At 41.3% G+C, this 27,018-nt stretch overlaps 1 protein-coding gene across 2 annotated transcripts; it reads right to left on the bottom strand.

The window, feature by feature from the left end:
- Window positions 1-213: 213 nt before the first annotated feature.
- On the bottom strand, window positions 214-23,336 carry LOC112245352 (ammonium transporter Rh type C 1). 2 transcript variants are annotated; one of them, XM_042323245.1, is made up of 11 exons: window positions 23,045-23,336; window positions 21,030-21,222; window positions 8,463-8,613; window positions 8,109-8,256; window positions 7,850-8,016; window positions 7,547-7,684; window positions 7,229-7,365; window positions 6,984-7,108; window positions 6,080-6,171; window positions 5,623-5,690; window positions 214-4,672 (listed from the first exon to the last, which is right to left on the bottom strand). In XM_042323245.1, exons 1-11 carry the CDS (start codon window positions 23,265-23,267, stop codon window positions 4,633-4,635), a joined length of 1,482 nt encoding a protein of 493 aa, XP_042179179.1. In that variant the 5' UTR covers window positions 23,268-23,336; the 3' UTR covers window positions 214-4,632. The 2 variants fall into 2 exon arrangements, with proteins under 2 accessions (XP_042179179.1, XP_024269168.1); XM_024413400.2 differs by having other exon boundaries at window positions 6,080-6,153.
- Window positions 23,337-27,018: the final 3,682 nt, after the last annotated feature.

The raw sequence follows: 27,018 nt of genomic DNA, 5'->3' as shown, positions 1-27,018 counted from the left end.
ATCCTGGGATGTTGCATTTGGGTAGTGATTTTCAGATGTGCAATAAATTGTGATATATTGGGGCGTATTGTGCAATAATTACATGAACAAATATATCGGATGAGGTGAAGTCTCAAGGGTTGGTATGAGTTGAGTTTGAGTGTGGGAGATGGGGTGATACACCTACTGTGTAGTGTTTTTATTTGTACAAAGGTCACATTCTTTTGAATACAATACATCGTCATTAATGAAACAGCTATTCCATTCTCACTGTAAACTAGTTTTAATGATTTAATTTCACATCACAAAGGCAGTTGATTACATTAGTTACAATAGGAGTAAAAATATCCATATTTGTGGTAGGGCCTATATACTGTATCTTAAATTGTTTTAAACAAATATCACAGTTCTTTAAACATAAGGATAATTGAAAAACACAATTGAGTGACAGACAGTATATATTGCCTTGACATTCTCAATGTAAAGGTTCTTAATGTTTCTTTCTTTGTTATATTGATAGATATTAAACAAAAACAACATCAACAAAGACAGAAACAATGATAACAATCAGAAACAAAATAGTGTAATAGAAAAAAAGTACAACAATAACAACAAACACATCAAAATGAAAATAAAAAAATTAAAGATTTCCACATAGTTGCCCAACTTTCTGCTCAGATACACATCTCACATTTCACGATGCAATAAGTTTACGTATCGGCACAAACAGTATTGTATCCCCTTACTCCCTTTACACTGAGTTAAAGTGGACATGAAATCTGTTCATATACACTCCCAGGAAGAATATGACACTTCGTTTTTAACACTGACCGTTTTGCTCGCCCTAGCAGAGCTGGTTAGGCCGTTTTCATTTTATCTAGAGCGTTGGTGACTAACTGCGCTGCTGGCAACAATTGAATTACTTTTTTTTTGCCGCCATTTACTGACGCCAGTCATATTCAGAGGGTGTTGAAAGTCGGTAAATTCATCAGTTATTCTGCGCTCTGATACACTCAGACAAGAGTGCTCTGAAATCGGAGTAGTTAGCCAGAGTGAATTTATGAACGCAAGAGATATGCTAACTGGTTAACAGTTGTTCGAGTTCAGCATAGCTAGCTAGCTAGCAAAGCGATTCACAATTCTTGCTAACTAACCAAATTACGCCTGCATCTCTAGCTGCAGCCACCGGCAAATTATATGAGGGGGAAAAGTCGGTCACTCACCCACTCATCCAATGATATGACATCCTCCTAGTATAAATGTTTTAATTTCATTTTAGTGCTAAGTCTTTCCATAGGCAAGACCTTAAAAATCTGTTCAGAACCTTTAATTGTGCATTAATGGGGGATTCACACTTTCACCCGTGTCATTCATGAAAAATCAAATTTTTCCCATGAAATTCCATGAGCACATTTTGTTTAATCACCAACACATCAGATAATGATTTTTAAGTTTATTTATTTAACTAGGCAAGTCAGAAGCACAAACAACAAATCCTTATTTACAATGACGGCCAAACCCTAATGACACTGGGCCAGTTGTCCGCCACCCTATGGGACTCTCAATCACGGCCGGTTGTGATACAGCCTGGAATCGAACCAGGGCCTGTAGTGACGCCTCTAGCACCAAAATGCAGTGCCTTAGAACGCTGCGCCACTCAGGAGCCCAATGATAGGCTCACCCTTTTGTAATTGTAACTACCATTTATTGCATTAGCAAAAAATACAAGATAAACATTTCAAAATGGTTCTTTTTGAAGCACTTCCTGCAACGTTTTGAGTTGACATCCTCTATCATTTACCTAAATCACTTCTCATCTCAGCATATCAGACAACGCCATCCTCGAAAAAGTTTCCTTCAACATCAAACAAGGTAAACCGATCAGTTGGGCAGAAGTAAACCAGTCTACCTGTTCCGGCTACCATCTATCCTCAGCCCTCACAAACCACTCACCTACTGTCTACAACCCAGATAAGCTCAACATGCCTCTCCATCTGATCCACTATTCATCACCGAATCTGGCTCCATCACCTCGCCAATGGTTCCATTCACATCTGAGACAAGCTATCCCTATCTGACCAATTCTCCAGACACTACTTCCACATCAGAGCTGCATCCATGGCATCTCGACACGGCATCCCAAACACTCCTTGGATGCTGGTCCCCTCAAGCCTATCATTCCTACATCCACTCTGACAACAGCCCACAACATGCTCATCTCTTAGAACCTGCATTAACTCAAGCAGTTCTCCAGTTCCTGCCTCAGTTTACAGACACCATCCACCTCACACACAGAATCCTACCTAATCAGCCAAAAGAGGATTGGCTCCTCAGCTAAGCCTGCTTCCTCTTAAGGTTTTCTTCCTCCAAGGGAGTTCTTTTCCTTGCCACCGTCGCTTCTGCTTGCTCTCCTGGGGTTTAAGGTTGGGTAACTCCATGGGCATCTCATCCATATGCCTGTACTACCTCAACTATATCGCCAACCATTCAGCACCTGCAGTCCAGAACAGCTCAATTCCTCTCCAGAGTCAGACTAACTTGGAGTTTTCCACAGCAGCATAACTACCATGGCCTGACCATGTCTACCTAAGACTCCAATCTCTAGATTCCACCCCCTGGATCCTTCATCTGCAGCCCTCTGCTTCATCTGGTCCATTCTCATCCTCATTCTCACGTCCAATTCCATATCCTCAATAAAAATTCTAAACCCATTTCAATGTCTGGTCCTTAACTCGTGAAATTCCAGTTTTGACCAATGAAACCTTGTACAAGATGACTTTTTCTACAAGACTTGTCAACTGATACAGTATTGCCCGTCTCTCTGCTTGGAATTAATCATCTTAGTGTATCAATTAAATATATGGATTATATGGTTATATACAAATCAGGTATTTCAGCAATGGTAGTGCAGGGTGACTTTCCACTTTGTCCTATTGAAGCACACCGGCAGATGGGGAATGATGTACTATTTACAGACATATGATTTAGTTTTACCTTCCAACATTTATAAACTGATACATTTGAGGTAAAAATATAGTGTTCAGCAGTTGTCAAACTACACACGTTAACTAGGCACTACATAACTTTGGTTCAGTAGTTTTCAGATTTGAGTGGTTAGATGAAGTTAATTGTACTAACAAATTAAAAGAAAATAATAATTAAAGTGAATATCGCATTTTGAAAAGCAAATACTCATATCGAATATGTATCCAAATTAAGAGTGATTTGGTGCAGTGAACAAGTCAACGTGTAAATTTAGTTACTCAGTCAACTGAATGTGCTTAGTTTTTAAACATTAGCCATTTTGAGTATCTGTTTAGACTGCTGTGCTTAGTGAAAATGCACCACATACTTGTGAAAAAATAAGCTACACAGAGGTCTTCTCAGGTGCAAAAAGTTGGACCAAGACCAGGATCCAATTGGACCAGAGTGACAAGGTTTATCAGAAGTTTCACTTCTGGTTAATGAACAGAGTTTTATGTGTTGGCTAGGCCATCTATAAGTCAATAAATGCTTTAGGCAATGCAGAGCTGTAGTTGGGTCCACCACTGGTAGCTACATACACCCGAGAAATGATACAATCAGGAATTTTGGACCTGGACCCTCTCAGGTCGTCGAGTTTGGGGGACCTGTGAAGACCTGCTACAGTAGACCTACTCCACTACAATAGTCTCAAACACTTCGTGACGAGGTTGCACAAATGGGTAGCTAGATTTAATAAAATGCTTCATAACGTACAGATTAGAATGAACAATAAATTAAATATGTAAAACAGGTTATAAGTGAAGACATCCAAACACAGCAGTTTTCATTTGCCTTGATTTAGTTTAATCAAATTCACATCTCACTATAAACACCGGTAATGTACCCCCTTTCTCTACAGTCATAAATATACTTTACACTCCTTGAATGCAGCGATGCAAATTTAATCAGGTTCTATGACTAAACGATGAAAGCTTGAGCTGAAATTCCATAGAGCCATTTGGATAAACCATAAAACCAACTGGACCTAAAAAACATCAACCTAAACTATAAACAAAAGATGACATACAGTAGAAGATTGAAGATGGCGCTGCAGTGGATAGCTGCCGTGTTAGGGTTCCTGACCATTTCTGCTTCTGCATTTTTGGGAAGGGGCCCGTAAGGAAGCGTTTCACTGTTAGTCTACACCTGTTGTTTACAAAGCATGTGACAATTGTATTTGATTATACCTGTCACAAAGGACAGAATCTCCACAAATTCCGATTAATGCAATAATTCCTCTCACACCAGCATCACCAGTGGTTTGGCATGTGGTCTTTATTTGGTAAGGTGACACAATGACAATGTGGAAAATAAAGTGTACAGTCACCTATCTTACTGTTAATATTAATGATGTAGGGTTACCTGCTTAGGATTCGACTTAGGCCTGACTGGTGATAGAAACATGGCACCATTATTTTTGTCTGGTTATTCTATCATTTGCCAAAACTATTTCATTAAACAAAGATAATTGTCACTGTTTCTCAGGGAGTTCTTGTTGTGATTCCAATGTAAAGTAGACTAAATTCCATGAACAGAACAGGAGGATAGGAGTGTTTTCTGTCCAGCATGAGTCAGTGTAGGATAGAACCATCAGTTTTTGTAGGGGGGAGATGACATCAGGCTCTAGCGTCAGTTCTGACTCTGTTCCATAGAGAAATGGGATTCTGTACTGTGAATGACAAAAGGTTACGTTAAGATTACAACCCTTGCGTGAAACTGGTACAGCCCAGGACTACACATAGGCTTCAGACCGTTTATTCATACTTTCTGACCAGTACTTTCTATTTTCACGTTGCTTTGCTTAAAGGGAATTGAGAGAAAGTTGGTTCCTGTTCTTTTTCTATATTGTTCTACATCAAATAGACAGATTCCACCTAATTAGACAAAATCCTCCTCTCACACAGAGTAAATGTTTTTTTTAAATCCCCAGACACTGCCCTGAAAATGACCTATTCTAAAAGCAGTACCATTGTCATTTTCAGGCCAAGCACAACAGCTACGGGATAACTTCAAGGTCACTTTCAGAAAGCACCCATCCAGGGCTATGGAACACCCCTACCAACACACAGAACAGATGAGCAACACACAGAACAGATTGCCACACACACACGTAGAGCACAAAGACCAATTCAGCTTTTCAAAAAGTCTGAAACAACATGTTGTCAACTAATTTGTGGCAATTTTTCACAGTATTGTGTGGGCTATTGTGTGGGCCCAAACAAGGATTGTATGCACTAGGGGTGGGCATACACTTCATATAGCACAGTGGTCTGCTGCCATCTTGAGGATATTTGACATAACACATTTTATGAGGACAAAGGCATTTTAGGGCCCTGTGTTTTGGTTAATCATGTCACATGACCTGGATTTGAATCTTTATTATAATAAGCCTTTTCCAGAAAAAATAATTAGATGTAAATTAAAGCAATTCTCTGAGGATGGTTTTGGACCATCTGACAAAAATTAAAGGGGACGTTTGATGAAAAAAGGTTCAAATCCAGGTCAAGTAACATGTCTAACCAAAAAAACAGGAACTATTGTCGTATCATAAGGCATAATGAACAAAAGCCTTACAATCCAACCTCCATAATCCTATTGTTGCACAAATCTGTTACTTACACATCCCTGTTCCGCATGTGGTTGTTGTCCTCCAGTATAGGTGGAATGCTCTCTTCATCCTCAGGTAACTGAGGGCAGAAATCAGCATTTGATTCGAACTTCCAAAAGCATGTAAAAAAAGAGGTAAATAGTTTCCACTGCTATATCCTTCCTTAGCCTCTACAAACCAAAGACCATTTAGTCATAATAAGCAAACCTCCTCGGACTGGAAACAAGCTAATAGCTAAATATTGGTATTAACCATTCCATGAAGGACGTGACAGTATTTGGGAAACAGTTTAGGGGGAAAAAAAATATATATATATATACTGCCCTTTAACAATGACACATTGTTTTGATTCAAATTCTCAACAAAAAAAATGCTCAGAAATCACCTTCAGAAAGATCGGTCGAAAATGACTTCAGTCTTCATGCTATGAATGCATTTGGACTTTAATGGTTTAGGACAGTATCTCACCTCCCAGTAGAGTTCATCGTCAAAGCAGTTGTCATCAGGAGCATCCCCCCAGATAGGCATCCTCAGGATACAGCCTAGGGACAAACACCATCCTCACCACAGAGTACATACAGCAGTTATTCAAATACACCACTCCAGCCGCACAATACTACATGAACTTGTCAGCTCCCTCAAAACCTGTCCTCACTAAAACACTCATGAATGTGTCACATGTTGTCTTCCTTATATTTAACCCAAAATGGAGACCATACTTTTTTGTATGAATGTAACATTTATTTTGAGTGGGCAGTGACCTTTCTTTATTCAATATACTTTGTGAGCCTTATTCAAATGTTGCATGATTTCTATTGTTTGCTGTGTTTCTCCTTCCTTTAGTGTTTCCTAATTGATTTATTGTAGACTCCCCTTGGAGACAGGAGTTGGGCCTGATTGACTTAATGAGCTACCACACAACTGAAAAAGGAGCTTTCAGCATCAGTCTGGGCCTGCTGATGGAGGGAGATGGCCATCACTGCTGCTGCCTCCACCACCACCACTGAAACCTTCATGGTTCACTACCACGCAGATAACGAACAGTAGACCCCTAAATGTGTGGGTGAGGTGGAATACTTCTGTTCAGAATGGATGTTTCCTCTCTCCATCTGTGCTGCCATCACTGTTCTGTGGGCTGGGTGCCACGAGCAGATGATGACCGAAGGGTGGTGGGGGCAGCCAATCGTGAGGACATACAGCAGTATGTACTGCATCTCTGGGACTGAGCGTGTGAACCAGATTTTTGTACATTTTAAAATCTTTGACCTTGCAGTATATTAGCCTTGTTTGTGTGGTGGCCTGGGATCTCAGAACCTGTTTTGATCAGTGCACACAACCTAATCTAGAGACGGTTACATTGTGTCCAACTCACCAACAATGATTCCTCCTCCGACTCCAAAGCAGAGGGCAATACAGAGCCCTGCTGCCTGGTGTCCTCCCTGCCGGCTCGGCACCATGTCTTTCCATTTCCCCGTGAAGTCAAATGTGTTTATCAACCTATTAAAAAAAAAACATTTACTATATCTAAGGTGGGGGAAAAAACTATTGGAAGCAGACAAACTGAGCAGACTTCATTGTTTCAGCATTGGATGTGCATAATGATATGACATAACTCACCCCGCCTTGCCATAGACCCCTTCACTGGCGGCTGCTGCAGTGACGGCGCCCACAATGCCCCCTATGACCCCAGGCATGGCGTGGAGGTTGTGGATGCCACACGTGTCCTGGATCTTCAGATACTTCTCCATGAAAGGCTGAGGGAACAGACACATACATGCCCACTAATCAAATAGGAGTACCCCAGTCAGTAGTCACTACTATACTAGCCTCTAACTAGCAATTACACTCCTTCACTGCATTCGGGAGGCACATTTCGTTGAAAGTTGCAAATAAATCTGATGAACAAAGCTGATGTGACTCCATATTCTACATTACCGTGATATAGATGTAGCCCAGGGTGGAGATGATGCCACAGCAGAACCCTATGATCAGAGACCCATAAGGCATTAGCATGAACTCTGCTGCCGTACCCACGGCAACACCCCCTGCCAGCGTGGAGTTCTGGATGTGAACCTGGAACACAGGAACAGAACGGTTGGCCAATAGTTTGAGTGGAGATGTATGATAAAAAGGAAACGGGTATGGCCATTACTCCAATGACCATAGGAGTTGGCAAGACAGCCCAAACAGATCTGGAACCAGGACAATGTATGTAAGGCACACCATATGGCCAATTACCATGTCCAGCTTGCCAGTCTTCTGGGAGAGACTGGAGATGGCTACGGTGGTGAGGACAGTGGAGGCCAGGGCCAGGTAGGTGTTGATGGCCGCTCGATGTTGCCCATCCCCGTGGTCCGTGATGGCTGAGTTAAAACTAGGCCAGAACATCCACAGGAACAGGGTTCCTACGGGACAGGGGTGGATCCATGGTAGTACAGTTGCATATATACCAGTATGGAAAATGTGCAAAGCGTCAACTATTATGAATCCGACTCACCGATCATGGCAAAGACGTCTGAGTGGTAGACAGAGCCATTCAGACGCTTGCTCTGGTCCAGGTTGGGCCGGTACAGCATCCACGAGATGGACAGACCATAATAAGCCCCGAATGTGTGGATCACCATGGAGCCGCCAGCATCCCTGGCCTGTAAGGGAGAATGATATACAGTAAACCAGCCACCTTATTCGTATATGTGGATATCAACATCTATTCCACAAAACCCTATTGTAACAGTAAATGTATTCAGAAAATCAATCAAGCACAGACCTTGATACAGCATCACTGTGGACCATTTGTGAGAACCATGTATGCAGGACTTAATATTAAAGCCTTCATTTACTAAAGACTTACATGTATGAGGTTGAGGATGATGAACTCATCCACAGCATACAGAGTGATTCCAAACAGTGTCATCACCATCAGCTGGACTGGGCTCAACTTGCCTAGCACCGCCCCATACGCTATTAGGCAGCTGGCTACACAGAAATCTGCATTGATCAGACTGAGAAGGAAGGAACCAGAGCAGGATTACAATGTATAGTGGGTCGGTGTCAGCCTGGTACCATATCCTTTTTTGCTGACTTGCCAACTCATTTGGTCATTGTAATACAGCAAAAACAGATCTGGGACCAGGCTAGGTTAGTACAGTGCTTTCAGAAAGTATTCAGACCCCTTGACATTTTGTTATGTTACAACTTTATTCTAAAATGGATATTTCCTCAATCTACACACAATACAATATAATTTATTATTTCTACATTGTAGAACAATAGTGAAGACAGCAAACATATGAAATAACACATGGAATAATGTAGTAACCAAAAAAGTGTTAAGCAAATCAAAATATATTTTATATTTGCAATTATTCAAAGTAGCCAACCTTTGCCTTGACGACAGCTTTACACACTTTTGGGAATGTTAATGTTGTATAGTTTTGGAAAGGTCTGGAACTTACCTTTCTGGTATTTTTTTTAAATAAATTGCTGAGGTGTACTCACGTTTGAGGACACAAGCTCAAGTACGTAGTACAAATACTATGAAAATATGACAAATCTAATATTTTTTTCCTATTCAACATAAGTGGGGCATTAGGGCTTGAAATGACTGAAATGCTTTCTAAATATAGTAACAATAATAAACATAAACAACTTACTATAAGATTTCACATTTCTTATAACTGTAAAATAAATATGATCATACTTCCAAGGTGCTTGAGTACAGAGCCAAAACAACAAAAAATGTGTCACTGTAACCAATATTTTTGGAGCTTACTGTGACTCTGTACACCTCACAACACAGAGTACACCTTTCCTGCAGTCAAATTACCTAGTGGTCTCATGGGTGGAATGTTAGATTTCTCTTAATTCCATAATTAATACTCTTTTATTTTTCTTTATGCCGAAAATACAGTGTTTCTATGTCAAACAGTTTTGTTATATTTCAGTCTTATGCAATGTATATAAAGTGTAATATTGGCATGCAAACTCAAAATTGAATACATTTAAACTCAATATCTGACATGGTGCAAGTGTCTTCTTTTTTTAAAGCCGATAACCATGTGTGTGAGGTGAATACTTCAATTTCAAAGTAGATTTGTTTAAGACTACCAAAAAACATTGTGTGACCCTTATTTAGCCCACTGCTGTAAAAGGTTTTAAGGGCTCGATTCAATCCGTAGCACTGAAGTTTGGCTTTACAGCATGATAAAAATGTAAAGGCAATGCATTCGCGCAAACTGCATTAACGCTAAATGCTTTATATGTAGGCTCAATTGTAAATTACCTTTAAATTTCAACTCTTCAGCACTGCGGATTGAATAGAGCCCTTAATTTGCATCTTACTTTATAACAATTTGTTCTGCTAGGATACGAAACGGCTCTTATGGCATTAGCGTTATGGCATTAGCGTGGGAATTATTATGGCATTATAGTTATATGGCATTAGCGTTGAGGCATTAGTGTTATGGCATTAGCGTTATGGCATTAGCGTGGGAATTATTATGGCATTATAGTTATGGCATTAGCGTTGAGGCATTAGCATTAAGGCATTAGCGTTATGGCATTAGCGTGGGAATTATTATGGCATTAGAGTGCTCAGTGAAAAGGGCACCCTACCTCCCGAAACCACAGTTGACTTAAAATTCTTACATTCATAGTTCATTATCTAATGTTCCTGTAATCAAATTTCAACAGCATAGGCCTTTATATTCTGTCAAATCACACTCATCCCTACAAGTTTACAGCCTACTGCTCAAAGAGAGGGCAAAGAGGGGCGGGCTATCAGCTGATCATAGCGGATGTAGATTATGTAAATCAGCTAGTTAGTTAGACAGCTAGTTAGCTCTGCTGTTGAAACAATCTAACTGGTCTTTAACTGTGATTGTTTTTTGTTCTGCTTCCCTATTCCTAACCGTGAGAAGACACATGCAACTCAAAAGGTAGTCCCTACTACACTACCTTTCGGCGCCTGTAGCTTCTGCCTGCAGGACAAGTGCAGTCGGGGTGGACTCGAGTGGGGGAGGAGGATCGGGAATTTTCCAAGATTCAATCAGGAGAAATTAGCTAGTTTGATGGGCAATTCATTTAAATAACGAGTGAAAATAGACTAAAAGTTAAATAAAAATTTGGGCACTTTTCTCATAGGAGGGCAAAAGGGCGGGTGCTCAGGCACCCTTAGACATTTATCTGTTCACGTGCACAGGCACAGAGGCATACACGGGTACACAGGGGTACATGTTTGATTACACACACACGTCACACAGACATGCACCCACACATATCATATCTGTTTACACAAGATTGGAGAAACTTCAACAGAATCATAAATGCATGATTAGCACCAATATGTCTTTTGTTTGCCCTCCCATTACTGTGTACAGACTGTACATCTCACAAGTCAAGAGGATCAACAGTAACAGGTGATACATACAGTGCCTGCAGAAATGACTCACACCACTTTACTTTTTCCACATTTTGATGTTACAGCCTGAATTAAAAATGGATTCAATAGATTGTATTTCCAACTGGTCTACACACAATACCCCATATGGTCAAAGGTGAATACTGTGTTTAGACATTTTTACAAATGTATTAAAAATAAAAACCTGAAATGTCTTGAGTCAATAATTATGTTATGGCAAGTCTAAATTAATTCAGGAGAAACATTTTTTTTAACAAGTTACATAATAGGTTGCATGGACTCACTCATGTTTACCATGATTTTTTGAATGACTACCTCATCTCTGTACCTCATACAGACCTCTGTAAGGTCCCTCGGTCGAGCAGTGAATTTCAAACACAGATTCAACCACAAAGACAAGTAAGGTTTTCCAATGCCTAGCAAAGAAGGGTACCTATTGGTAGATGGGTAAAAAATAAAAGAGGCAGACAACTGCTGAACACAAGTACTCAGACTGCATAAAAGCGCTGCTTTTGACAGTCTGGGCGGTCAAACACTTCACCAGTCATGTCCGCGGATAAAAGGTGATCATAGAAACATGTCACCAGCCTGTGACTTTTCTGAAAAGCCAACTAATCAGTGTGGGTGCTGTACACAACAGCATAATAGCGACTTGACTGATGACGCTGCAGAGCCATGATGTAGTAGTCAACTACGCAAAAGGGTCAAAGGGTCAAACGAAGGGTCAAACCTGCCTTTGGGTGGGGCTTTGGTGGTGTGTCAAATGTGTGGTGATGATGAAACCGACTTCACACCACCCCCGGTGACGTAGCTCTGCCATTGCCTTCGAACCATCACTACTTCGAAGAGAACGTGGGTCTTGGCATGCCGATAGCATTTGCGGATGGCTGTTCTTACCGCCATCTAGACCATTTGCAAGCTGGTGTGGGACTGGTATGGCACAATGACATTCCGTGCAAACCACTTCAATTTCAGCTAGGCAACAAGACCAGCCAGTCCTCAGAAGTGGGCATGCTTATCACACTGCAAATGGCGGTGAAACACGACTTGTCAAAACTTGCAATCTACACCGACTCAGACTATGCCAGACTCACCTTCTTATGCCACTTACTGTTTAGGAAACAAAAACACATCACCACTTCAAGTGGCAAAGAATGACCTCATCACCAAACACGACATACTGGAAGATTGGAAGAAAGTCAAGGGACACTCCAAATCACCTTGCCATGAACAAACTTGGCAACGACCATACCGACAGCAGAGCAAAATCTGGTGCAATTCACGTCACCCCCTGGGTGTTCAATGCCGAGACGCAAAACCACCGAGGCGGCCATGGTATCTGCAGTAATGCACAGCCATGTAGCATCGCGGGAAACGTCTTCGCACTAACATAATGTGTTGCCAACTCATTCATTCCTGAATGGTGACCTGGTAGCAATGCAAAACCAAGATGGGTCCCTCAGACTTTGAAGGCTTTCCTGTCTGATCCTGTCAATCACCCAGTGTCCGAATTGGTTTTGGCAGGTTCACACGACTTTCGTTCGCAGTATGCAACTAAACATAAACTCACACTCACACTTGACCTACTGGTTTAGGTTTCAGAAACTGACACCACATGAAGATGGATGGTTCCTAAAACACAGAGGGGGATAATGATAGCTCGTGCCCACAACGAGTCAATGTGGAAGCCATAGGGGGGTCAAGGCTACATGTGAAACATTGCGACAGATGGCCCATTGGCCTCACATGGAACAAGAAGTGGCACAATACGTGAGGGGGTGTCTAGTTTGCTGCCAGTTTCAACCCTCTAAGCCACTTCACAGAGCACCCCTGCAACTCAAGCATGTGTCTTACCCCTGGAGCTCGATCCACAACGACTGGATCGGCCCAGTTGCCAGGTCGGCCAGAGGCAACAAGTATTTCCACACAGTGACTTGCTCATTCACAAGTAGGTGGAGTGCCTGCCCGCAACCAATGACACAGCGGAAACCAAGGCCATTTTTTTGCTCAACCACGTTTTCAGTCTTTTCGGCCTGCCAGGAGTAACCATGGACAGCGACAGAGGAACCCACTTTTCGGCAGCTTTAATGACCAAACTATGGCGGCTCCTGGGAGTCGAAGCTAAACTCCACATCGTGTACCAATCTAGGAGCTCCGGCAGGGTAGAAAGGAGCAATCAGACGATCGTCAGAATCCTGAGGAAATATGTGGCAGCCAATAACACAATTCGAGATGATGACAGGCCGACAAATGACACTTCCACTGCATCTCCTGTACCAATCGGGAGATGTCGCCGCAGACATGGCATACAGACTACCTTTGCATATACTCAAAGAAAGTTGGAGAGAAGTACAGAAGGTGACAAAACCTATTATGACAAAAAGGCCTCACACCGGTTGTTCGAGGACAAGGTGTGGTACTACATATACACCAAACCCGCGGGCTTTGCGACAAAGTTTCTGCCCCACTGGACGGGGCCACATGAGTTTGTGGTGAAGCTGTCACCTGTAGCTTATCAAATCAGAACCATCAAAGGTTGACAAAACACAATGTTAAAGTGGGTCCACAGGAACCAAATCAAGTTGTACACTCGCCCCATGGGAATAGAAGGGGTGCTAGCCAGCACCGAATAGACAGAAACCTAGCAAGTCGAAGGCACTAAGAAAATTCTTAAGTACAGTGCCTTGCAAAACTATTCATCCCCCTTGGCATTTTTCCTATTTTTTTGCATTGCAACCTGTAATTTAAATGGATTTTTATTTGAATTTCATGTAATGGACATACACAAAATAGTCCAAATTGGTGAAGTGAAATGAAAAAAAATACTTCTTCTTCGATATGGGGGGCGCTCTTTTAATTTTTGGATAAAAAAAACGTTCCCGTTTTAAACAAGATATTTTGTAACAAAAAGATGCTCGACTATGCATATAATTGACAGCTTTGGAAAGAAAACACTCTGACGTTTCCAAAACTGCAAAGATATTATCTGTGAGTGCCACAGAACTGATGCTACAGGCGAAACCAAGATGAAATTTCAAACAGGAAATGCCCCAGATTTTGAAGGCGCTGTGTTCCAATGTCTCCTTATATGGCTGTGAATGCGCCAGGAATGAGCTTACACTTTCTGTCGTTTCCCCAAGGTGTCTGCAGCATTGTGAGGTATTTGTAGGCATATCATTGGAAGATTGACCATTTTACACTACATCTACCAGGTGCTCGCTTGGTGTCCTCCGTCGCAATTATTGCGTAATCTCCAGCTGTGTGTATTTTTCCATTTGCTTCCGAGGAGAAACCCAACTGCCACGAATTATTTATCATCGAATAGATATGTGAAAAACACCTTGAGGATTGATTCTAAACAACATTTGCCATGTTTCTGTCAATATTATGGAGTTAATTTGGAAAAAAGTTTGGCTGACTGAATTTTCGGGGGTTTTTCTTAGCCAAACGTGATGAACAAAACGGAGCGATTTCTCCTACACAAATAATCTTTTTGGAAAAACTGAACATTTGCTATCTAACTGAGAGTCTCCTCATTGAAAACATCCGAAGTTCTTCAAAGGTAAATTATTTTATTTGAATGCTTTTCTTGTTTTTGTGAAAATGTTGCCTGCTGAATGCTAGGCTTAATGCTATGCTAGCTATCAATACTCTTACACAAATGCTTGTGTAGCTATGGTTGAAAAGCATATTTTGAAAATCTGAGATGACAGTGTTGTTAACAAAAGGCTAAGCTTGTGAGTGAATATATTTCTTTCATTTCATTTGCGATTTTCATGAATAGTTAACGTTGCGTTATGGTGATGAGCTTGAGGCTATGATTACGCTCCCGGATACGGGATTGCTCGACGCAAGAAGTTTTTTTTAAAATGTAAAAAATATATATATATATGGAAAATTGGTGCAAGCATATGTATTCACCCCCTTTGCTATGAAACCCCTAAATAAGATCTGGTGCAACCAATTACCTTCATAAGTCACATAATTAGTTAAATAAAGTCCATCTGTTTGCAATCTAAGTGTCACATGATCTGTCACATGATCTCAGTATACATACACCTGTTCTGAAAGGCTCCAGAGTCTGCAACACCACTAAGCAAGGGGCAACACCAAGCAAGCGGCACCATGAAGACCAAGGAGCTCTCCAAACAGGTCAGGGACAAAGTTGTGGAGAAGTACAGATCAGGGGTGGGTTATAAAAAAATATTAAAAACTTTGAACCTCCCACAGAGCACCATTAAATCCATTATTAAAAAATGGAAAGAATATGGCACCACAACAAACCTGCTAAGAGAGGGCCGCCCATCAAAACTCACGGACCAGGCATGGAGGGCATTAATCAGAGAGGCAACAAAGATACCAAAGATAACCCTGAAGGAGCTGCAAAGCTCCACAGCGGAGGTTGGAGTATCTGTCCACAGAACCACTTTAAGCCATACACTCCACAGAGCTGGGCTTTACGGAAGAGTGTTCAGAAAAAAAGCTGTTGCTTAAAGAAAAAAATAAGCAAACATGTTTGGTGTTCGCCAAAAAGCATATGGGAGACTCCCCAAACATATGGATGAAGGTACTCTGGTTAGATGAGACTAAAATTGAGCTTTTTGGCCATCAAGGAAAATTCTATGTCTGGCGCAAACCCAACACCTCTAATCACCCCGAGAATACCATCCCCACAGTGAAGCATGGTGGTGGCAGCATCATGCTGGGGGGGGATGTTTTTCATTGGCAGGGACTGGGAAACTGGTCAGAATTGAAGTAATGATGGATGGCGCTAAATACAGGGTAATTCTTGAGGGAAGCCTGTTTCAGTCTTCCAGAGATTTGATACTGGGACGGAGGTTCACCCCCTAACAGGACAATGACCCTAAGCTTACTGCTAAAGGGGAAACATTTAAATGTCTTGGAATGGCCTAGTCAAATCCCAGACCTCAATCCAATTGAGAATATGTCGTATGACTTAAAGATTGCTGTACACCAGTGGAACCCATCCAACTTGAAGGAGCAGGAGCAGTTTTGCCTTGAAGAATGGGAAAAAATCCCAGTGGCTAGATGTGCCAAGCTTATAGAGACATACCCCAAGTGACTTGCAGCTGCAATTGCTGCAAAAGGTGGCTCTACAAAGTATTGACTTTGTGGGGGTTAATAGTTATGCACGCTTGAGTATTCTGTTTTTTGGGGTCTTATTTCTTGTTTGTTTCACAATAAAAAATATTTTGCATCTTCAAAGTGGTAGACATGTTGTGTAAATCAAATGATTCAAACCCCCCAAAAAACTAATTTAATTCCAGGTAGTAAGGCAACAAAATAGAAAAAATGCTAAGGGGGGTGAATACTTTCGCAAGTCACTGTACCTTCAGCTGATCCCTTCCAGGAGATCAGTGCATTGCACCTAACATCTTTTCTTCTCCTCCCAACTACAAGATATACGTGTTGTCACTATTGATATTGTCCTGCGCTGTGCTGTCCAAAATAGGAAAATCTGAAAAACAGTTGTCAAAACATTTTCATTTACGAAAGGAAATAACTGAAATAATCAAACAATATCTCTGATTATGCTTTTCTTTAGGATGGAGTTCCTTTGGCTGATCCTGACACTCTGCGCCCTTGTCAAAACCAACCCAGCAGATGTAATCACAAGCGGACCCCGTACGGGAATCGTTCACCGCGATGATCCAGGACTCCTTATAACTAACTGCAGAGTATACACGCAGAGGGTGTATGTCCGCCTAGATGCAAAGAACATGTACCGCCAACACATTTCACCTGCGGTTTATTTGAGTTGGCCCGGGATTGGACCTTCCAGGCAGTTAAGCATGCCCAGCTAGACACTGCCCATATGTTGGCCCAGCTCCAAAAGTTCACAGTCACCCAGTCAGAACTAGCAGTGCCTAGGCGAGAAAAAACGATTAGTCCGGGCGCTACTCTCGATAGGTGCAGCCGTAGGGTCACTATTTGCCCTAGGTACCACTAAAGTCAACGCAGTCAGTCTAGCCACAGTCAAGCGAAATGTTAGGGAGATTACTGAAGAGATGCCACTTATCCAGCAACAGATGAAAGCACAGGCACTCAGGTTGCAACATGTGGGAAAGTCTCTCCATGACACTATTCTGGTGGTAAACACACATGCCACTCTCCTGAACAAAACCCTCCAATATTTAGGAAAGCTAGTAGAGGTCAGGAATCATGACTTTGCCCATGTCCAATTGGTTCAATTGTTATTGGAGGATTTTCTCTGTGAAGTTTAGCAGTTCTACGGACCACTTGGCCATGAATAGAATCCCCTCGTATCTAGTGCCCCTCTCAATGGTGTACAACATATTGACCTCAGCTACTACAACCATGGTAAGGCTGTTACAGTCACATTTGGCCTATAGTCTGGGGATGTGATCGTAATGAAGTGTGATTTTTACTGATGCTGACGGTTGTTGAATTGGAGAATATCTATAGATTGAAAACGATTCTAAATGTAGGATTTTGCCGTGACTGAACCCACATGAAAATTGCCACACCCCCAGACATAGCTTATCAGGAAAACAATACAGATTTCTATCTCACCCCTAACCTGTTAATGTGTACTCTAACCAAAGACGTCCACTACCTCAGTCCAAGCAAACCGTTCGTCAGGGATAACACTGAGCATCTTTGTGGTCTTAAGCCTATCATCAGCGAAGAACGCTGTAGAGCCAAAATAACCAAACAAGGGATGGGGCCACCACCACACAAGTGGAGGTGGTACGGAATCGATGGTTGGTTAACACACCGTTCGCGTCCACCACCATGACTTACGAACGCCATGACTCAACCACCCAAAGTTTTTTCATTCAGGGTGCCATTTTTCCAAATGCCTTAACTACCCACCTTCAAGTAGGATCGCCCTAGATATGGCATTAGAGTCAATGCCATGATAGACCTTGGACATATTTTGAACATAGTCCATATTAGGTGATTAAGGTGTGATAGCTATATTTTCTATATCTCTTTGTTTTTGTTTTTATTCATTTTATTGAATTTCCTTTGAAGTGATAGAGCCATAAACAAGTTCCCCATACAACCACCAGTTAAAGCCACAATGCCGCTCATTTGGGGAAGAAATGTAATGATGTATTGCCTGAGTGTTTTGCGTTATTAACGTCTGCCCAAGTTACTGCCTAGATCCACTAGCAGGGACAACTGGACAACGGGCCGGAACACAGAGCCACTGCTGGAGAGAGCCACCCCTCCCATATCAATTCTAGTGGTGATCTGCAGCATGCAGAAATCCTACCAGGGTAAACCACCGGGGGGGGGGATTGCTACGATGATCCACAAACCAGGACATTGGATGGTCATTCTTATGGTGGATTGCAACATGCAGAATCCTTCTAAGTTTAACCTACCAGAGGGGGACTGTCATGACTGGCCTGTTCAGGTCAGGTTACCATGGACCACACTCCTACAGATTATATATCTCACACCCACCAGAGGAGGAGAGATAGAGAGGTATGGAGGTGGGGGGGTTTTATGACACCTCACGCCCATTGTAAATCTTAATAAAGACAGCAGACAAAATCCCTTTGTCCTCTCACTGTGGAGGAATGGAATGTATGATGGGCCTATGGAGAACCTACCTCAGAACAAGTAACGTGCAATAGATGGACTTTGGGACAATATGTTTCGTCAGCCAAAATGGTGGTGATGACGATAGATGGAATATTAAAATGAATGTCGTTTTTGTTATGTTATTAAAAGTTAAATGACGACGTTATAATGAAAACATTGTAACTTGAAAACTTTTCACAATATGTACCTGATGTTTTCATACTGTACGTTGTGTGGAAAATGTCCAGATTAAATAGAATGTTTTTGTAAAGATAAAATGTGAAGTTAGATGTCTAAATTGGATCTGAGTAAAATCCAGCACTTGCCTTGTAACTAGCGACGCCGTAAGAACTTGCCATAAATACGGAAACGCCCCTTTCTGACCCGAGGGTATAAAAGATATGAGTTAAGAAGTAACATAGTAGACTAGGTGACCACGAGCTGCAGCCAAGGTCCGAGGTAGTCACAAACCCAAAACGCAACACAGGGTTGAAGAAGACAAAGGAACCTTTGAACAATCTATGCTACGGATGAGTAGCTGTGTCTAAGAGGGTGAACTCAAGCAGGACCACCCGGTTACCACTTTCCAAGGAATCGTGTTTCTACACTGCTTTCATTCATACACTGGATCCCTGAGTTACACGGCTGACCGTACTCAGAAGACCCCCTTTCAGAACAAGGGCGAGGAAACAGACCACAACAGAGAGGGTTAGTGGTCTGTTTCCTCGCCCTTGCTCTGAAAGGGGGTCTTCTGAGTACGGTCAGCCGTGTAGCTCAGGGATCCAGTGTATGAATGAAAGCAGTGGAAAGGACACAGACATCGTGTGGACAATCAGAGAGTTACACCCAGTGACAACAGAGGTGCCGCCATCAGAGGAGAAGGAGGAACTCGGTCCTCGAGGAGATAGCCCATCAGAGACCTTCGACACGTAATTACATCATTATATTCTGACCCATAAGAGCGGCAGTTCGGGGCAAGGTTGGGGTTAAACTAAGAATAGTTCACAAATGTACCTAAGTGTGTTCTTCTCTCGTGCACTCTCTGTCTTTCTCTCTCATTTTAAATCCCCATTTTGTGTAACACGCGTCATATTGTGTTGCCCCGCTTGGGACCTGTTTCATTGTACTACATTCTAGTCAATAGCCAAGACTGTGTGTTTGTGTATGTGTATCTTATATTATCATTTTAGCTTGTTAGTAAATAAATAATCAACTCAATTTGTGTGGTATGGACTTATTTAGTGGGACTCGGGTTAATGCAGATTCCCGGATTATGCGACGTTCAGGATGAGACTGTAGAGGAAATTAATTAATTAGTGAAGGTTGTAAAAACGATATTCTGATATTCTTTGAGTTAATTTGGGAAATAGAAACTCAAGAAAACCACATTTTCCCATGGTGCCCCAGGTTACTGAGTTAATAATTACTTGATTAATCGAATCACGTAATTATAAACAGTTAATCGTTTGATGAACAGCAGTTGTCACATTAATCAATACAACGTCACGACAGTGCGTCTACAAAGTATTTACTCGGGGGTGTGAATGCTTATGTCAATGAGATATTTCTGCATTTAATTTTCAATCATTTCTAAACATTTCTAAAAAAACATGTTTTCACTTTGTCGTTGTGGGGTATAGATTGGTGAGAATTGAATTCAGGCTGTAACACAACAAAATGTGGAATAAGTCAATGGGTATGAATACTTTCTGAGGACACTGTATGATAGATTTTCACACACAGACTGGTCCCACCACTTCTCCTCCGTCTTTAGGACAGCTGTTTTTAGTCAAGACTTTCGTGTTTTTAAGGTAAAATGTTTTTGTTGCACTGTATGTGTGTTTATAGTTTTGTTTAATGTTGTGTTAGTGTATGTAAGTTGTTCTGTCTGAAACGTTGTTCCCAATGCTGCTATTGGATCAGGTCTCTCTTGGAAAAGAAATGCTATCTCAATGAGAAAAACCTGTATAAATAAAGGTCAAAAATATATATATATATTTTTTTTAATATGCTGTTTTCTGGCACTCACACTCACATGATCCTTTTCCATTAACATATGTTATTCTATGGATTGATTTCAATGACGTAGGTCTAAATTCTGAATGACTGACTCATTCACATATGACTCATTCATGCTAAAGTTATACATACTACAGTCAGTGAATGGTCAGCCAGAAGAGCTCTATACATTGATGTTGAATGGGGTGAGTTTGTTAAAAAAAAAATGATATCAATCCATACAAATTGTATGGATTTATATAATTCATTGCGCTGAAAAAAGGGATGCTTTAACTAGTTCTATATAATTATTTTTAAACCCACATCACTTTCACCTTTCAAATCCGATACTAATATTCACTGATCTCAATAGACCAAGAAAACGAATTTAACACTGTTAGACCAAAGCCATCAAACTTTAACCTCTCCATGCTGATCTTGATCTTTCCGTCCATGGGGTCCAGAGATTGGAACCAGCCCTGCATCAGCAGCGCCCACTGAAGGCCGAAGGCAGCGATGAGGAAGTTGAAGCCCACGGCGCTAAAGCTGTAGCGCTTCAGGAAGGTCATGAGGAAACCGAAGCCCACAAAGATCATCACATGGACGTCCTGGAAACCTGAGAGAGATAGGGGTGTGTGTGTGTGTGGGGGGGGTTGTTATCCTCTTATATCACAATACCGAGCAGAAGACAGTACCTTTTTACATGTGTATCTCCATTGCAAACACTGAAGTTGAAGTAGCTAAAGTAGTGCAGGTGATTGTGATTGCGATGAAATGCTTTCATCAGTGTTAATCTGCTCTGCCTCTACAGGAAAGAGACTCCCGCCAGTCTGGGCCAACACAACAGTCTGTCTGGGCCCCTAAGTGTTTTTTACATGGCAACAAATAGTCCTGCCAGTACATTCATGGCTCACGTCCGCAAACAAGTTTAATTGATCAGGGTATTGGATGTAAAAAATGTAAAAGACACATCCTTATAGTCCTAATGTCTGTCAGGTGCTGAAGGTACGTACTGGTAAAAAACACTATTTTCATTTTTTTTATGGAGTAGATCAGCTTTAATATTGCAGATAGATTGCTTCATATAAGGAATTTGATGTATAGCGTTTACTTTAACTTTTACTCAAGTATGTTAATTGAGTACTTTTTCCAGCACTATACTTAAGTATATTTGAAACTTGAAACTTGAAACTTGATACTTTTAGCCTTTTACTCAAGTAGTATTTTACTGGGGGGATAACTCAATATACTTTAAAGTGACTAAAACCAAATCGAAACTGTAAAATGGACCTACATTCACACAGTTGCTGGACCATGTCCAGACAGTCAAGGGGATTGTACAACTGAAGTCCTTTACTGAAATGTGTCTTCCGCATTTAACCCAACTACTCAAAGAGGTGCAGGGGGATGCCTTAATCGACATCCATGTCTTCGGCAACCGGGGAACACTGGGCTAACTACCTTTCTGGTTCAGGCAGTTAATGAAAGCTTTTTTCCTTGTCAATTCAGGGATTCTCTCCAGCAACCTTTCGGTTACTGGTCCAACAATCTAACCTCTAGGCTACCTGCCGCTCAGAGGCTGGTGCTCTTGCGTTAGATTCAACATTTAAAATGTATCGGTTTAATTCCGATTTTTATAATTAACCACATGGCAGTGATTTTGAGAAACGAAAAAGGTATTATTGAAATGAAACTGTTCCACAAAAATGTACATATAAAAAGTATAACTGACATGCAGACGGTAGGATAACTTGGGAACTTCCCCAAACTTGAAACTCACGTGCCGCCTTTACTATAACATCTATTTAAAAAAATATGTGCAACATAGGAAGTTCATTGAAAAAAAGTGCCCCCCTATGGAAGTCAAATACCCATCCAACTGATTCGTTCTGACGCCAACCCTGAATAGTAGGTGTGATCACCATAACATGACATGCTATTTCTGAACAAATTATTAAATGTCAATTTTAATGTAATAACTGCTCAACTATTTAATTGTACATTCAAGCTCAGGTCATTGTAGTGGAGATTTGGAATTGGGCAGCATGAGGCTGGCTATATCACAACCGGCTGTGGTTGGGAGTCCCATAGGACAGCGCACAATTGGCCCAACGTCGTTAGGGTTTGACAGGGGTAGACCGGCATTGTAAATAAGAATTTGTTCTTAAATCACTTGCCTGGTTAAATAAAATACTACGCTATGCGTTGTCATTTTTTTTGTAACATGACAATAAAAAGTTATCCTTTTGTAGAGGAAAAGGACTACCCTAATGTCCAACGTTTCTGAATAAAACGATCAAATTGGCAAAGATTTGGTTGGAATATATATTACTATTTTGTTTCACAACTGGTTGGTGATGAAACAGAATGTAAATATACATTTAAAAAAAAGAAAACATAGTTTACGGCAACCGAGCATATAATTTTGGGTCACTTACTTGGGTATCTGAAATAGAAGTCGTTCTCAATGTCACTGGAAATATTTTGAAATTTTCTATACTCTGCCCAATGTGCGTCGGATTCTTGGTCATAACGGATAAAAATGCCGAATAAGATGATCATGACAATTTGCCATACGAAACACACTGCTGGAAGACTAATTCGGACGTTGGTATTTTTCGGCCGGTCACAGCATTGCCTAAAGCTTTGTCTACAACCCATTCTGGTATCGCCACAATGGTCCAGTTGCCTTGGTGCCTTGTGGATAAAGACGGGCAAATATGTTGTACAGTAGTAGCCTAGTGTGTAAGTGATAATGGCAGCAGTTCTAGGGGGCCCACATAATCTCAAATGTGTGAGCAGGGAGGAGGGCGCATAGGGTGTTGGCGGAGGTGTGTCCGCTTGGAATCTTCTGAGTCCACATCTCCGCGCCTCTCGAGGTAAACATGAACATGATTTTTTTCTCTCACGTAGCTTCTTTTCAGGACACCCCAAAATACTGCAGAAAATGTATACATACTAAGATTCCTGTCACAGTCTCCTCTCCTACATAATCACGAAGAAAAAGATTAGACAGTTATGTAGAATATAATAAAATAAGATAGGGTCCACTGCACACCTTGTGTTTCCCCCTTGCCCCTGGATGACCAGGTAATATTTGTTTGCTGTCATTGAACTTACGGGGAAGATGGAGGCAATGACAGCGGGGCAGTCAGACAGTCAATTTTGTAATTTACATTTGGTTGAGTTGTTAACTAACGTGAATTCAACCTGAAATCAACAAAACATTTCACAATTTTGTTGGATTTCCGTTCAAATTTACGTGAAAAAAAGAAGAAATTCCCAGTTGTCCACATTGATTTATTGATTCATCACATTGAATGTTTTGGTTGAAATGAAGTGGAAACAATGTTGATTTAACCAGTTTTGGGCAAAAACAACTTCTTCCAATTGGCTCATTCATCCCCCCTCTCCCCTGTAACTATTCCGCAGGTCATTGCTGTAAATGAGAATGTGTTCTCATTTAACTGGAATGGCAAAATAAGGTTACGAAAGAAATATAAAAGAAAGTGGAACCTATGTGTAAAATACATTGGATTTCCATAGAGTCATCAATGTAGACTGTTGTTTTGAGGGTGAAATCTGTCGTTCTGCCCCTGAACAGGCAGTTAACCCACTGTTCCTAGGCCGTCATTGAAAATAAGAATTTGTTCTTAACTGACTTGCCTAGTAAAATAAAGGTAAAATAAAATTGAAAAAATCTCAACCACAGGATTATGTCATCATGGTAACTCAATTTCAAAAGAGGCCAACCTCGTATAAAATATGTTTTTGTACCTTTAAAACAAAGTCAGATTTTCAATGTTATATCATCTATCAAAAAACAAACAATAGGCTGTGCAGCACCTCCTACTGGAGGTGTATATGTTAAAAATGTATAGGTTCGATTCAAGTCTCCATCTCAAACAAAAATACAAGTTAAAGAATAAGACTAAATCTGATCAAACTTGATTTAAAGTTGAATTTAGTTTAGCTTTGTTTGAAATCATATTGATAACACAATGGAAAATCAACTAACTTTTGGCTGTCTTTTTGAGTGGGTGAATATAGGTTGTAATCACATTGAGCAATGTCTCAACCAAATATTACCTCATCATCCACATTGAAATGACGTAGTCAGACAGTCCTGAACTCCCTGAGTATAATCTTTGATTTTAAGTCTTACCAATTGCATTAGACAGCTTTAACATTGTCCACTGTGTTCAACTCATTCTTAGAAACATTTCCTTGAAACAAAGAGGTATGTGTAAACTGAGAGTAAACCTCACACGTTGATGAAGTGTTGAAGGAAACTGAAATGGGAGAAACGTGATCTTCACGTGGACATACATTAGACTCTGTAATCATATGGTAGCACAGTGCTCATAGTTTAAAGAAATATATCCTTTGTTTCAAGCATAATTGAGCAAGCTGTAAGATTCCTCTATATGTCAAAGCCTGTAAAATAGTATTGTGTCTTATATTGTATACATAGGCCTATAGGTGTTTGAAGTTGTTTGAGATTTAGGTTACATCGAGTAAATAGAGATTTTAATGTCACCTCCAACAAACAATCAACTGCACCCTTGACATGCAATCTACAGTTGAAATAGGAAGTTTACATGCACTTAGGTTGGAGTCATTAAAACTTGCTTTTCAACCACTCCACAAATGTTTTGTTAACAAACTAGTTTTGGCAAGTCGGTTAGGACATCTAATTTGTACATGACACAAGTAATTTTTCCAACAATTGTTTACAGACAGATTATTTCACTTATAATTCACTGTATCACAATTCCAGTGGGTCAGAGGTTTACATCCAGTTTGTAGGGGAGGTGCAGCCTTGCTAATGGTCTGGTCTTTGGAGTCCTTCAATGTCATCTGAAGTCTTACTTTAGAGCACTTGTACTCCTCCGTTAGACTTGTAAGAGGTAGTTCAAGGACCCCTTTGCCATAGAGGCCGATGTTACTCAGGCATCGTGGGACACCCAGCCATTTCTTCACGTATGAGGTAATGGTTCGCTCCATCTTCTCCACTGTTGTTATTGGGACCTCATAGACGGTGAGTGGCCACATTACCCGGGGGAGAAGTCCAAACTGTAGGCACGAAAGCTTGAGCCTCCCAGGCAGTAGGGTCTTGTTGATGTTCTCAAGACCGTCGGCGATGTCCTGCCTTACTTGCTAAACTTGATCTTTACCCCGGAGGCTTTCGTTGTACAATCTACCCAGGCTCTTGATGGGTTGCTAAGACACAGTTGGTATCGGGTCATCTCCAATGCAGAACCTCACATCTTTAAGCTGTCCCTTGACTATGGAGATGCTTCGAGATTTGCTTGGCTTGATTTTCATCCGGGCCCACTTGATGTTATCCTGCAGTTTTGCAAGTAGCCGCCTGGTGCAGGCTGCAGTGGTGGTCAGTGTAGTCATGTCATCCATGTATGCTCGGATAGGTGGGAGACGGAGCCCTTCCTTAGTTCTCTCACCGCCGACCACCCATCTCAATGCCCTGATGATGACTTCCATGGCCATAGTGAAGGCCAGAGGAGAAATTGTACAGCCTGCCATTATGCCTACTTCCAAGCGCTGCCATGTTGTTGTGAAGTCAGGTGTTGTGAAACACAATTGCAGGTCTTGGAAATAGGCCTTTACCAGTGTAGTGATGGGTTCTGGTACGTGGAAAATGTTGAAGGATTCCCAGAGGAGTTCATGGGGAACTGAGCCAAAGGCATTGGCCAGGCCGAGGAAGATGACATAGAGGTCTCTCTTGTCTTTCTTAGCTGTTTGGATCTGGTGCCAAATCATACTAGTATGTTCCAGGCAACCAGAGAAACCAGGAATGCCTGCTTTCTGTACAGATGTATCAATGTACTTGTTCCTTTCCAGATAAGTGGACAGCCTCTGTGCTATTATACTGAAAAAGATCTTCCCTTCGACGTTGAGAAGGGAGATTGGTCGGAATTGACTGATGTCTGTCGCATCCTTCTCTTTCGGGATTAGCACACCACCAGCCCTTCGCCATGCCTTTGGTATTATTTCCTTCTGCCACACTATCCTCATGAGCCTCCAAAGAAAGCATAGAACATCCGGGGTGTTCTTGTAGAGCTTGTATGGTACTCCATTAGGCCCAGGAGCCGAGGCCGCTCTTGCTCTTCGGACAACGTTCTCTACTTCCCTCCATTTTGGAGGGTCAGTGTCCAGATTGAATTCTGGTGATTGAATAGGTGGGATGTCATGTGGGATGATTATCTGCTCATGCCTTTTCATGTCCTGGTGGACCTTTTCCAGATGTTCTTCCAGTTCAGGCTTTGGAGTTTTTAGGATTCCGCACTTTTCCTTTGCAAAGAGATCTTTGACAAACTTAAAGGGGTTTTTATAGAACCGTGTTCTTGAGTGTTCCTTCTTCCTACGAAGTTTCCTTAAGTTTTCCGCTCTT

The sequence above is a fragment of the Oncorhynchus tshawytscha genome, linkage group LG06, assembly GCF_018296145.1.
Source record: "Oncorhynchus tshawytscha isolate Ot180627B linkage group LG06, Otsh_v2.0, whole genome shotgun sequence".
NCBI lineage: Eukaryota > Metazoa > Chordata > Actinopteri > Salmoniformes > Salmonidae > Oncorhynchus > Oncorhynchus tshawytscha.
Note: the sequence above shows the minus strand (reverse complement) of the source record. Positions and strands in the feature narration are given on the sequence as shown.

Excerpts from the sequence above, each read along its gene's own strand:
- LOC112245352 (XM_042323245.1), bottom strand. The coding sequence starts at position 23,267 with ATGGGTTGTAGACAAAGCTTTAGGCAATGCTGTGACCGGCCGAAAAAT. Across the intron at positions 7,685-7,849 it reads AGACTGGCAAGCTGGACATG|GTTCACATCCAGAACTCCAC; the intron begins GTAATTGGCCAT and ends CCTGTGTTCCAG. Across the intron at positions 4,673-5,622 it reads CACATGCGGAACAGGGATGT|TACAGAATCCCATTTCTCTA; the intron begins GTAAGTAACAGA and ends TGTCATTCACAG.